The 12204-nt window shown below is 47.9% G+C and overlaps 1 protein-coding gene across 1 annotated transcript in view; it reads left to right on the top strand.

Moving 5' to 3' along the window:
- LOXHD1 (lipoxygenase homology PLAT domains 1) overlaps nucleotides 1-11245 on the top strand; it is a 148504-nt gene extending 137259 nt beyond the window's left edge. The window contains exons 38-41 of the mRNA XM_057367815.1: nucleotides 4568-4738; nucleotides 5869-6007; nucleotides 7460-7621; nucleotides 10586-11245. Coding sequence (XP_057223798.1) covers nucleotides 4568-4738; nucleotides 5869-6007; nucleotides 7460-7621; nucleotides 10586-11066 — 953 coding nt within the window. The 3' untranslated portion in view covers nucleotides 11067-11245. The remainder of the gene's footprint in view (nucleotides 1-4567; nucleotides 4739-5868; nucleotides 6008-7459; nucleotides 7622-10585) is intronic.
- The last annotated feature ends 959 nt before the right edge of the window (nucleotides 11246-12204 follow it).

Here is a 12204-nt window from a genome sequence, read left to right as displayed (position 1 = left end):
TTTTTTTTAAGAAAAATAGTTAAGGGGCTGAGCAGTGCTAGTTGGGTGGCTGTGAATGGCTTGGCAGCAGCAATCCCTCATTGGCCCCTGAGCAGGAGGAATCTTTYACTCCTGTGGAAACATAAGCATCAATAATCACTGCTGTTATCCTTGATCAGGCATCAGCTGCTCTCAAAACCAAACTAGGAGAGCTGTGCTGCAGGCAGATAAGGGATAGAGAGGATAGTCCATGGATATGGCTCCAAAGAGTAGAGATTTCCGTGGACATGCGTGTMTCCAAGCATGGATGAGGTCGTGCCAGCAGATTTGATCCCACCAGCTCTCTCTTTCCAAGGAATAATTAATATTCCCCAAAGCAAGGGCAGGGACCAGGTGCCTGGTGAGCAGTGCATCCACCAGACTCGTTTCACTCCTTTTTTCTCCCATCCTCCCACGTTTCTGCAGGTGTCAAAATGGTTTAATATTTTAGGTGTGAGCACAGGCAAGCCGTGTCTGCTCCTGAGAGAGGCAAGGGAAGCTTCTGGTGCTGCAGGCTGGGGTTTTAGTCAAATGAAGCAGTAATGTCATTATCTGTGTTTCATCTACCGCTTCCCCAGTCAGGCTCAATTGTGCTAATCACTGCAGAAACRGGTGACAAGGAGCTTACAATCCAACCTGCTTCACGTCAGGAAAGCACAGACCTCCAGCATCACCTGGGGARAAGGAAAGATGCTCCTGTGAGGGCCTCTCACGTGTGCCCAGCATCACCCGATGGCCAGCTTGGATCCTTTTAGCCAGGAGGATAAATGGGACAAATAACTGTTCTTTTTGGATGAGGACATTTGGGGAACAGAATACATTTCCCTTCATCGCACTAAATTATACAGAGTCAAGCAAGCAAAGTGATTCTTTTTTTTTCCCCCAAAGCTCTTCTCTTCCTCTAATTACATTTGAAATGTTTTGCATGCTATTGAAAATGTCACTTCCAGCTGCAGACCATTAAGGAGCCCATGTGGCACTGCCATGGGTTTTATTAAGGCAGGTTTGTTGCCGGGGATTTCAGTGGCAGCAAAAACGAGGCCTGGGGTGAAATACCTTTTGTTACAAATGTTGAACACTTGTTTTGGTGGTAGGGGACCTTTCACAAAGGCACAGCGCTCGCCAAATTATTTTAAAGACCAAGGCCTGAATAATTGGGYAGGAACTACTCAGATATGTGCTGTTTCTTCCCTTCTGCCCCAAAGCACTAATGGAGGGAGATGCTGTGCTCCTGGTTTGTGCTGAGGTCACTGCAGAAATTTGTGTAGCTGATGTTTTTTCCTGAGCCCTTGTTTTCCTGGTGCTGCTGTTTGAGGACATTAACAGGTCTGCTGTGGTTTTTCTGCACCCAAAACTCTCAGAGTGGACCAGGATCAGGGGCAGTGTGCAGGGTGAAGGCTGGTGAGCCATTGCTGCAGATCCTCCTGCTCTTCCTTGCAGCCAGGCTGTGTGAGCAGTGGTCAGCTTTGGGAAAGTTCTTTCACCCTGCTGCATTCACCCTGCTATGCCTTTCTGGCTCCTCTTTCTCCTCTTTCACTGATGCTGCTCCATGAASCTGCTTGGGCTGAGGATTTGGTGACTCTGGGGCTGGAGTTCCTTTCCTATTATTGCTTGGTTGCTGTAGTGTCTCTGAGCCCAAATTCACAGGGGAACACGAGGGGCAAATGGGGCAATACCCTGAAAACAGGATTTCATGACCTGAAAAKTAGTTCTGCAAATATGATTTGTTGTCCTTCTGCTGCCATGATCCTCAGCCCAGCAGAGGGACAGTCTCACATTCAGACTCTGTGCATCACTGGCCTTTGCATTTKCTCTTTTTCCAGACCAATGCAGAAAGGAATTTAATATATACTTTCCCAGTCTGAAACAAGAGAAAAAACAATACATTTTCTGGTAGTGCAGGATGGTTTTTTTTAAGACACAAACCAACCCTCCCATTTCTACATCAGCTTTTAAATGGTGTTTAATGTTGTGGCAATGAAACCCTTGWTGTGACTCCACTCCTGGCACCATGGGACAGGGACGGGGGGAGATAAGCTGCTCAGGATATATCCAGTACAGCCCTCACCTGGGGTGAGCTGTTTCTCCAAGAAATGAAAAGCATTTTGGGATCCTTGTACAGGTCTCCTAATGTAATTTCAGTCACTAACAATCAGGAATGAAAATGAGAAAAAGGCAAGTGCTAGTGAGAGGGAAGAGAAATGTTTTCTCTTTAAAGCAGATGGGAGGATGTTTGGGGGCAGTTGTACCATTTTTCTAAGGCTGTCCATCCTGCTCCTTGATTTATGTACTCCTGTGCTATAATGGACACCCTGTTGGCATTTGCTTTTCAGTGTTGATCCCTGACAGAACTCAGCACTTGCTCTTTAAATAGCCCAGAGCTGATAAAAGCATCTTTGTGGGGAGGAGCTGGCTTTGTCCTCAACTCCAAAATCTGCAGCAGAGTCTGGTCTGTCCCATCTCCACCCCYGATAAAAGAGCAGGATTTTGTCACTCCCTGGTCAGGGTGGCTGCTGGCACCAGGCTGGAGAGGAGGGAGGAGGGCACGTACATCTCACCCAGGCTCTTTCCTGGTGCTGCTGCTCAGCTCTGATCCTGACCCCATCATCCTGTGGCAGCAGGGCTGAGATCAACCATTTATTCCATCCTGGTGTGCAGCCGCTGACGTCTCTCACTGGAGAAGGAAGGCATGTTTCCTCTCTTTCATGCTGTACTGCTGTCACTGRAGTTTTGATGGAAGCAGAGCAGCCTCCTGAATATTCTGCAGAGATGTTCATTGAACTTAAATGGAAAAGATCCTACCAAAAGATTAACAGCTGACACTGACAGCGTGCACAGAACAAATTTCCAAAACAGCCCCAAAGAGCAAGATGCTCCGGTTAAATCACTGTGGGAGCCCTGGAGAACTTCACAGACTCACAGAAACACAGAATGGCTCAGGTTTAAAGCTCATCCAGTGCCACCCCTGCCATGGACAGGGTCACCTYCCACTGTCCCAGGCTGCTCCCAGCCCCAATGTCCAGCCTGGTCTTGGGCACTGCCAGGGATCCAGGGGCAGCCACAGCTGCTCTGGGCACCCTGTAAAAGTGAAGCAGATGAAACCAAAGACTTCTCACCAGTGTCCAGTGACAAACTGAAATACAGGGAATTCCACTTAAAATGAGGAAAAAAAGCTTTTTTTTTCTTTGCACAGGTAGTTGAACTCTGGCACAGGCCACCCAGAGAGGTTGTGGAATCTTTACCCTTGGAGATATTAAAAACCTGGCCAGATACAGCCCTGAGGAACCTCCWTTAGTTGAATTGCTCTGAGCAAGARGTTCTACAGGTGAACCTTCCAGCAACAATGATTTTGTGGTTCTGTGCCCCTGAAATTTAAGGRGTGAATGATGTCTTTGGTTACGGTCTGCGCTTTGTAGTGCACAGTTTGATTTCCTAACTTGGAGAAGGCTCAGGAAGCCAAAATACAGAACAGCAATGGCTGTGAGGCTGGTAAAGAACTGCCAACACATGGTGTGGASGCTCACAGTCCACAGGAGAAAGGCAACTTGTTGACATTACTYAAAAATGTGCCATCATTTTCTATTCAAGGATAATGAGGATTAATTTTTGCAAATGAAGGAAATAGGCACACGAGCAGCGAATTCCTGGAAGAGCAGGAGCTGTTTAATCTCTCCAGGATRTACATAATAAGTCAGCAGAGATGTCTCATCATGAACATAACCTTTTTTTGTCTGACTAATAGCAGGACTTGTAAGTAAAACTGTCAGAACCTCCCGTCCCTGCCGAGGTCAGCAAGTGCTTTTGTGATTTTAATGAAGAAATCGGAAAAATGCTCTCAAATGCTGTTTTCTTCATTCTCATGCTGCTTTTCCAGTGGGGAAAAAAACGAGCAAAACAAAGAGAGTAGCAAGCTAAAAGGGTGTTGTGGCTTCTCAGAAGGCCCCAAGGGAAGTTTTGAGTTGTTTGGCCATCCCTGCTGGAGCATCCATCACTTCAGTCTGTGCTGTTTTCACACCCAGTCCCTGCACTCGGGAACTCTCCCTGGTTCCTTGGCCAGGAAGGGTGGTTTTTTTGCATCTGCTCGCTGGCAGGGCCAAAGGAACGAGGTTTACTTTGCATTCTGACTCCAAATCCAAAGAGGAGRCCTCAGARCCCCTGCCAGTGCTTGTAAGAAAGATGGGGACAAACATTTTAACAGGGCGATGAGGGGCAGTTTGAAATCAGAACTGGGACAATTTAGATACACAAAGGAAGATATTCTTTACAATGAGGGTGGGGAGRSCCTGGCACAGRGTGCCCAGAGCAGCTGTGGCTGCCCCTGGATCCCTGGCAGTGTCCAAARCCAGGYTGGACAGGGYTTGGAACACCATGGGACAGTGGAAGGTRTCCCTYCCCATAGCAGGAGRGTTGATCTTTAAAGGTCCTTTCCCACATGAACCATTCTGTGATTTCCAGCAACAGCATGGAACTGCAAGGGAGATGTACCTCAGCTCCTCACTCAAGTTATGTGCTAACATCAAAACAGTTTTTGTTTTTGTTGTTTTACTAGGAATCGCACCAGGCTGGCACTTGGAATATATCGACGTGATAGACTCTGCCATGGACAAGACATTTCGCTTCCAGTGTGACCGCTGGCTGGCGAAAAGTGAAGATGATGGGCAGCTCATCAGGGAGCTGGCTTGTGCCAATAACGACATCCTGGAACTGAAGGAACGGACTGGTGAGTGTGGAGTGGTCTTGTGTGGGTTTTTGAGGAGCCTCAGGATCACATCTCCTGCAAGATGAAGGTTCCCATGCTGCTTTAGGGATTATTTCATATACACCTCAGTTTATTAGTGCAGTGATGTGATAAGCAAGAAACAAAACAGGATTTGTGAGGAAGAAAAAGATCTCATTCTGGGTTGAAACCTAAAGGGGCCCATATGCGGTGGTTCAGTCCATCATTAAAGCCATGAGAGCTCATGAATATGATCTCATTAGAAGTAATGTGCTTGAGTCCTTGAGGTGGAAAATAAATTCAATCCTCAAAGCCTGGTAAGTAACATTGCTCCAGCTTCCTCCTTAACTTGTTCTGGACTACCAGCTTAAGTATGAACATGACAGCTGAGCCCAACAGCCCATGGCCCTCAGTCTGCTCTGGGTRACGCCACTGGGCCAAAGGAAATTGCACTGGTGTCTGATGGGGTGGGTGATCCAGCCAACAAGAGCCACTTCACCACCCTGGTGATATGCAAAGTCCGTATCAACAACTGCTGCACCAACGCTCTGCTCCAGGAGAGTGCTGGAGACACAATAATCACATCACTTCACTGTGATCTCGCTCTGACCCTGAAAAAAACCAGCCTTGTGATGGCCATTCTGGGTATTTACAGATCATCACAGTGTCTTAGCATGCCCTGTTGGGTACATGGACACCCTTCCTCTGCTAGGAACAGTGGCAGAAAAAAAAAAAAAATCAGAGAAAGTGGAGGATTTGGGCTGTGCTTCAGATTAAATGCTTAGCACAGTGAGGAGCTGGACACAGCTTGTTCAAGACAGACTTCAATCATTCCTATGGGTCCCTCCAACTCAGAATATTCTATTATTCTAAGAATAACTCCATCTATTCTTGCTACCTGATTGAGCAGGACTCACATTTTTCATGTATTCTCTCCCAAAGCATCTAGAATTCACAAGTCCCACAGATTACAGTGTGTTTCCACCCTTATTTTGCAAATGCTCGCTGTCTTGTGTTCTGTGATAAATATTAAGAAAAAGGATTTTAACCAAAGTGACAGCCAAATGAAGAGATCTGGCYGGCCATCTGCTCTTCCTTTTCTGTTTAACGTGTGTGTTAATTATGCTTTGAAGCCTATGAGATTGTCACCATAACCAGCGACAGGGAGGATGCAGATACAAARGAAAACATCTGGATCATCCTGGAAGGAAAGATGGGCCGCTCAAAGGAATTCCTGATGGAGAACTCCTCCAAGAAAAGGAGATTTGAAAGGTAGTGAGCAGGATGGTGGGCCAGAGGAACTCCCCACCAGTTGTGYGTCCTCCACAAATGCAGGATGGTTTAGGGAGCTGTGTTTGTGCTGTGCTGCTTCTCATCCYCCTTCCAAAAGGCTTGATGGCTTCYCACWTGGATTRAAGGGAAKATGTCATTAAATRAATTTCTGGTGGGCAGTCACAGAATAGGGCTGAAAACAACAAGGAAAAGGCATTTGGAAAAAGGAAATGCAGATGTTCCGTGTGTGTGTGTGCTTTTGTATCAGCACACACASAGAGGCTCCTGGCAAGCCCCCAGGGGAGACTGTGTGCTTTTTGAGCTGGGAGGAGCAGAAGGAAGCTGGGGGTGGTTTGAGTTCCTTTCACAGCGTCTCGGTGGCAGTGGGAATCAGAGAGAAAGTAATAATAGTTGGAGGCTAGATGTTGTCAGAGCTGYTCAGTGCTGACAGCGCAGACGGATCGGGGGTGAGGATGTGGGATCAGTGTCGCGTGAGGAGCGGCGGCGATCATCCTCCTGCTGGAGGCAAATCCGTGGAGCCACACTGCTCCAGGTGTCAGCAGGGTCCCCTGRTTTGTTTAAGGACACTGCACGCCCTTGGGGGACGGGGACCTCGCCAAAGTCACGGGCGCTGCTGATGTTCTGTTGCTTTTYGGGGAGGGAAGGTTTTTCTGGTAAAGGAAGGTGAAATTGTGGCCGATGTGGAATGTAACACGACTGACTGAGACATCACATGAGCTGTGAAAGATGAGGAAGAGCTTCMTCCTGCCCTTCAGCTGATGGTGTCCATGGAGGAGTTTGACACTGCTCTCCTTTAGTCACAGCCTGTCCTTGGAGGCAGTCTGGAATAGGAGCAAATCCACGGAAATAAACCTGGCAGATGCTCAGAGAACACACCACAGATCCATTCAGCAGTTTGACAAACACCTATCATGCCTGCCCATGTCAGGGRTTTGGGRCTGGATGATCTTTAGGGTCCTTTCCACCCCAAACCATTCTGAGATCCTCTGATTTAATTGTTTCTCTGAACTATTTCCAATCTGAGCTTCAGAAAGGGTGGCTGAGCTAGCAAATTTAAAACAGCTATGGTGGGTAGATGTGTAACAGATACAGTATCTGTCAAGAATGAATGAATAAGTGCTGGAGGGGAAATTAGTCATTCTTTAGCTCTATCTATAATGAGGCAAATTGATTTTGTATGTGGAACAGCTCAAGTTGATCCTAGAAAGTCCTGGTGGCAACAATTTAAAGTGTCACCCCCAATCAGAGAAAATACTAAATTTAAATATGGAAATTATACTTTGTGTTGAATGATTGTAAGTTAAATCAAATGACTGCAAATGAAGGCTTATCTCCTATCATCCATAGCCACGTGCAAATTGCTTAATGTCCACATGAGGCAAGTCCCTGGCAGCCTCCAGGACACTGAAACTGCTCCCTGTTTTCCTGTAGGGGAGCAACAGACACATTCCAGTTTTCTTCAAAGAACGTTGGGGATATTGCAGCCATCTGTGTTGGTCACTGCCCAAAAGATGGGAAGAAGTCGTCTGCAAAAGCTGATGTCTTCTGGCACGTCCAGGAGATTATCGTGACCGAGATGGAGCTCTGCAACAAGTAAGTGTCTTCTCATCTGCAAGGAGATGCTCTGGGAGGGCATGGGGGGAGCTGAGCATCCCCCTGAGGCATCTCAGGTTTAAGAAATTACAGAAAGTCTTATTTCTGATACGTGTTTTGGTGTATCAGGTCCAGAATGTCCTTGTGTGACTCAWATGTGTGATTTCTGAGTTGTTAGAGAGGGTATCTACATGTGCAGGTAGGTTTATTAAAAAGTTGGCTGTTGGGTGAATCTCAGAACCAGGACGAATTTATGTCTCACCTTACRGAAAATAATGACAGTGACTGAAATTCAAGGAGTTTGTGGGACACTCTGCATGGACTGGTCTTTAACTAAGTTGTGAAAGAGCTCCTAGAAACRTGTTGAGGGTAAGACAAAGCCTGAGCCTCTGATTCTGACCAGCTTGGGTGAGAGATTCTTCAGGTCTGGCCCAAAAGGCCACACATGGCTGGAAAGGTCACAGTCCCACAGTTCAAACACACCTGAAGAGCCCTGAWCACAGTCAGGTCACACAGATTTTGGTCTGAGCCCCATCTTTGGAAAAGGAGCAGATTCTGCAGGGACCACTCAGGAGCAGAGGAGATCATCCATTAGCAGAACAAACCGCACTTCAGTAAAAAAAAATACTACATTAATTGTGGATTTCTGCCCTTCTCCRTGATATTCCCATTGCTGGTAAAGAATTTAACTACAAGGAGTTTGTTCCAGCTGAGACAATTGAGTGTTTAAGAAGAAATCCTTGAAGTGGCTTTTCTTTTTTTTTTAGAAGCTAAGAGTCTCTCCTAGCAAATTAATCAGCYAGCTGAAGAGCCTTAATAATATTTGCTGAATGAAAACTCAGTCAATTGCATACTAAAACATGTTCTTCTCTCCTGGTGGGGAAAAGCCTGGAACCCTYGAAGTCCAGCTGTGCAATCAGATCTGAGCACTGAACTCATTGGGAGCTTGCTGAAACCACTGGGACAATGCACTGTGAAGGGGCCAAAGGTTTTTTCCATAAAGCCCCAGCTTTTTTGAGGTTGTTTTGGATTAAAGAGGGCAGTCAGAAGGTGTGGGTAAAGCCTGCAGCCTGTSCTTGCACTGAAGCAGAGCTCCAGCTCTGCAGAGGCAGCACTTCACAGAGGTGTCTGCTGGGCTCACCATCAACTGGAGAGATTGAACCATGAGAACGAGTTCTCACTTCAGGTATTCCCCATCCCAAAATTAAAAAAAAAAAACTCCCCAGACAAGCTAGAGGCAAAATTAAAAGAGTTGTCAGGCTGTTGCAAAAGTCGTTTTGAATTGTACTGGGATTTTTGCCTTTTGGTAGTAGATCCTGATATGCAAAAGGATTGTATTTAAAGATTTTCCTTGCACATCCCAGGGCTACAAAGCTCATATTTTTTTTCTTTTTGCTCCTTGTGAGGGTTGTTGCCATGCACCATTATACCACCAGACCATGAGATATTACACAGTTGAAGAAATCAAACTGCTGCATCAGGAATCCCCTCCGTYACACTCTCATGCAGTTTTTCTGTCCTTGAGCCTAAAATTTTGCTCCCCCTGGAATTTCTCATCTACAAAGCTTCCTTCCAGGAACTGAGTGCTTCCCTTTGGCTGCAGAAAATGCCAAGAGTGTTGGAAGTGCTTCAGAAACACCACACAGCTGGAATCACAGTAACCCTTCCTCCAGGTGTTTATTTTACATGCACACACGCTGCGGTCCAGCCACTCTCCATTCAGGAGGACCTGCTGCAGCTCAGTGAAGGCAGAGGGGAGAGAGAAAAGCTGGTTTGGAAGTGATCTGCATCACTGGAAATGGAATACATCATTAAAAGCAGAGTGCTCCAGCCCCTGGCTGAGCGCCAGGTACGAGGTGATTTATGGATGTCCTCGGTGTTCCCCGCACACCACCRGAGACAGCGCCGCAGAGACGAGGGCTGTCGGCATCTGGGACCTATCAGCTCTGTGTTCTGACATTTTTTTCCCCCCTGCTAAGGATGACATGGATGATCTAGAAAGGAAAAGGGAGATTTAAACCTCCTCCATCTTTCCCATTCCTTTTTTTACATCTTTTCCCTGTGTTAGCTGTGGGTCTGACTGCTCATGCTGCCTCAGTGGGTCTGTAACTGGACACGCCATGGCACAGGTTAAAAGGGTGAAAAAAAGCCCCAAACTGACCCTTCCCACSTGTGGTGTGTCTGCAGCTGCGTGGGGAGATGTCAGATTTTCCAGCTGCAAGGTTACATCGTGGCTGTCTTTCTGGAGAGAGATTCTAGTACAGGCACAGGGAAAATTGCTGGAACAGCACCAATTTTGTGCAGTTGAGTGGAATGAACAGTCCATAACTTGCTAGTTCTGTGTTKGCACCAATAATGTGGCCACAGCCCCAGGACAGTGTCCATCCCCTGTGCTGGCACTGCTGGGGCACCTCCAGCCCTGGGGACAGCTCTGAGCCCCTCAGGACAGGAGGGACATTGAGGGGCTGGAGCGTGTCCAGGGCAGGGAACGGAGCTGGGGAAGGGTCTGGAGCCCCAGGAGKGGCTGAGGGAGCTGGGAAAGGGGCTCAGCCTGGAGCAAAGGAGGCTCCGGGGGGACCTTGTGGCTCTGCACAACTCCCTGACAGGAGGGGACAGCCGGGGGGGTCGGGCTCTGCTCCAGGGAACAGGGACAGGAGGAGAGGGAACGGCCTCAGGTGAGGTTCAGGTTGGGTATTGGGGAAAAYTCCTTCATGGAAAAGGTTGTCCAGCTGCCCAGAACAGGGTTGGAGYCCCCTGGACAGATCCTGGGGGATCTCTGGATGGGTTTAAAATGTGGATGTGTCACTTGGGGACACAGGTCAGTGGTGGTCTGGGCAGCGCTGGGATAACAGTTTGACTCAATGAGCTCAAAAGGCTTTTTCACCCTAAACAACCCCGTGATTCTCCGACCCTTTCCYCCCAAAGCAGCCACCCACACCACTGACCCTCTGCTTCCCATGGCAGGTACTACTTCAGGTGCAACGTGAAAATCCCTCTGCGGTACAAGAGGCGAGACTACAAAGTCTTYGAGTGTGCCAAGGTCACCGAGAGCTTCGCCAGCAAAGCGCGGAGCCTGGTGCCGGTCAAGTACGAGACCATCGTGGTCACGGGCTTCGAGAAGGGCGCGGGCACCGACGCCAACGTCTTCATCACCATCTACGGCCTCAACGGGGACTCGGGAAAGCGGGCACTGAAGCAGAAGTTCCGGAACCTCTTCGAGCGTGGACAAACCGACAGGTTCTACCTGGAAACGCTGGACATGGGGGAGCTGAGGAAGGTCCGGATCGAGCACGACAACACCGGGCTGGCCCCGGGCTGGCTGGTGGAGCGCGTGGAGATCACCAACTCGGCCACTGGGGTCACCACCATATTTCCCTGCGGGAGGTGGCTGGATGAAAACCGGGGGGATGGCTTGATCTGTAGGGACCTTTTTCCTAGGAACTGAGAAGGGTTCAGTTCATGCATTTTTTGGTCCCTTCAGTGCACGCATTTTTGTCTCACTGTACTGTTTTATATGGCATTTTACTTTTTAAAGCGCTGCCTTTTGTACTGAGAGATTTTTAGTAGCAAGACGCTCYTCCTGGGTTAACGTTTTGTAAAAGKAATACYGCTTTTTTTTAAAGTGCACATAAACCTGTGAATTAAATAAATGCATTTGTTGCTTACTTATGATTAMAAGCTATGACCAGAGGGGATATAAACTACCCTTTACCAGTTCAGATGTTTCTGTGCTGTGCTTTTCTGTGCTGTGCCTTGCCAGGGTTGAGAAAACCCCCTGACCTACACAGATCATGGGCTCCACTTTAAGAAGAGCATGGAGGCCAAGAGAATTGAGACCATTTTATTTAAGAAAATTGAGCTAGGAGTTCCCACTTTTTCCCATTTCTGGCAAATGTGAGCTCTTCAGATCCATACCCACACATGCACATTTCCAGAAAGCACCACATGGAACACAGCAGGCACAGTAGGACTTTTTGCAGGGAGTTTGGGAAGGATTTACATGCACCCAGCCTGGTCTCAAGCAGTGGGATCTGGGTGGTATTTCCCCCCCACGGGCTTTCCCTCCCCAGGGCAGCTCCCTGGCTGAATTCCTACAACTTTGCCAAGACCTATGGCCACGCCTGTCAGAGCAAAAACCTTCCAGATAATCAATCCCACAGCACGAAAGCTGTGCTAACTATATTCAAAGCTGACTCAGGATAATCTTTACCCTACATGGCCTGAATACCAGCTCCGTTTTGGAGCAGCTGCCATTCATTTTCACTTTTTTTCCCTTTAATAAGGATCGCTGTTTTGTCTTTCCCTGCAGTGGAGAAGGGATTTCCCGGAGGCAGTGAGGGYCAGAGCTCCTGTCAGCGAGCTCTGCCCAGGCACTCACATCTCTGCAGGTACCAACAAAAAAAGCTGCTCATAAATCACTGTTCCTGGAGCCCTGCCTCTCCATCCAGGGAGCAAAGCAGCAGGACTCATCCTCTGGAGGAGAAAGGTGGGTGTTGGAGCCATGAGCAGACCTTCCTCCTGGCCTTCCCTGGAGAGGACATTCCCTCTCCCAGAAGATGGTTTCAAACATGCATTTTGAATGA

Source organism: Malurus melanocephalus, unplaced genomic scaffold, assembly GCF_030028575.1.
Source record: "Malurus melanocephalus ecotype Western Australia unplaced genomic scaffold, MMel_1.1 scaffold_85, whole genome shotgun sequence".
NCBI classification, from domain to species: Eukaryota; Metazoa; Chordata; class Aves; order Passeriformes; family Maluridae; genus Malurus; species Malurus melanocephalus.
This window is presented reverse-complemented; position numbering and strand designations above follow the sequence as displayed.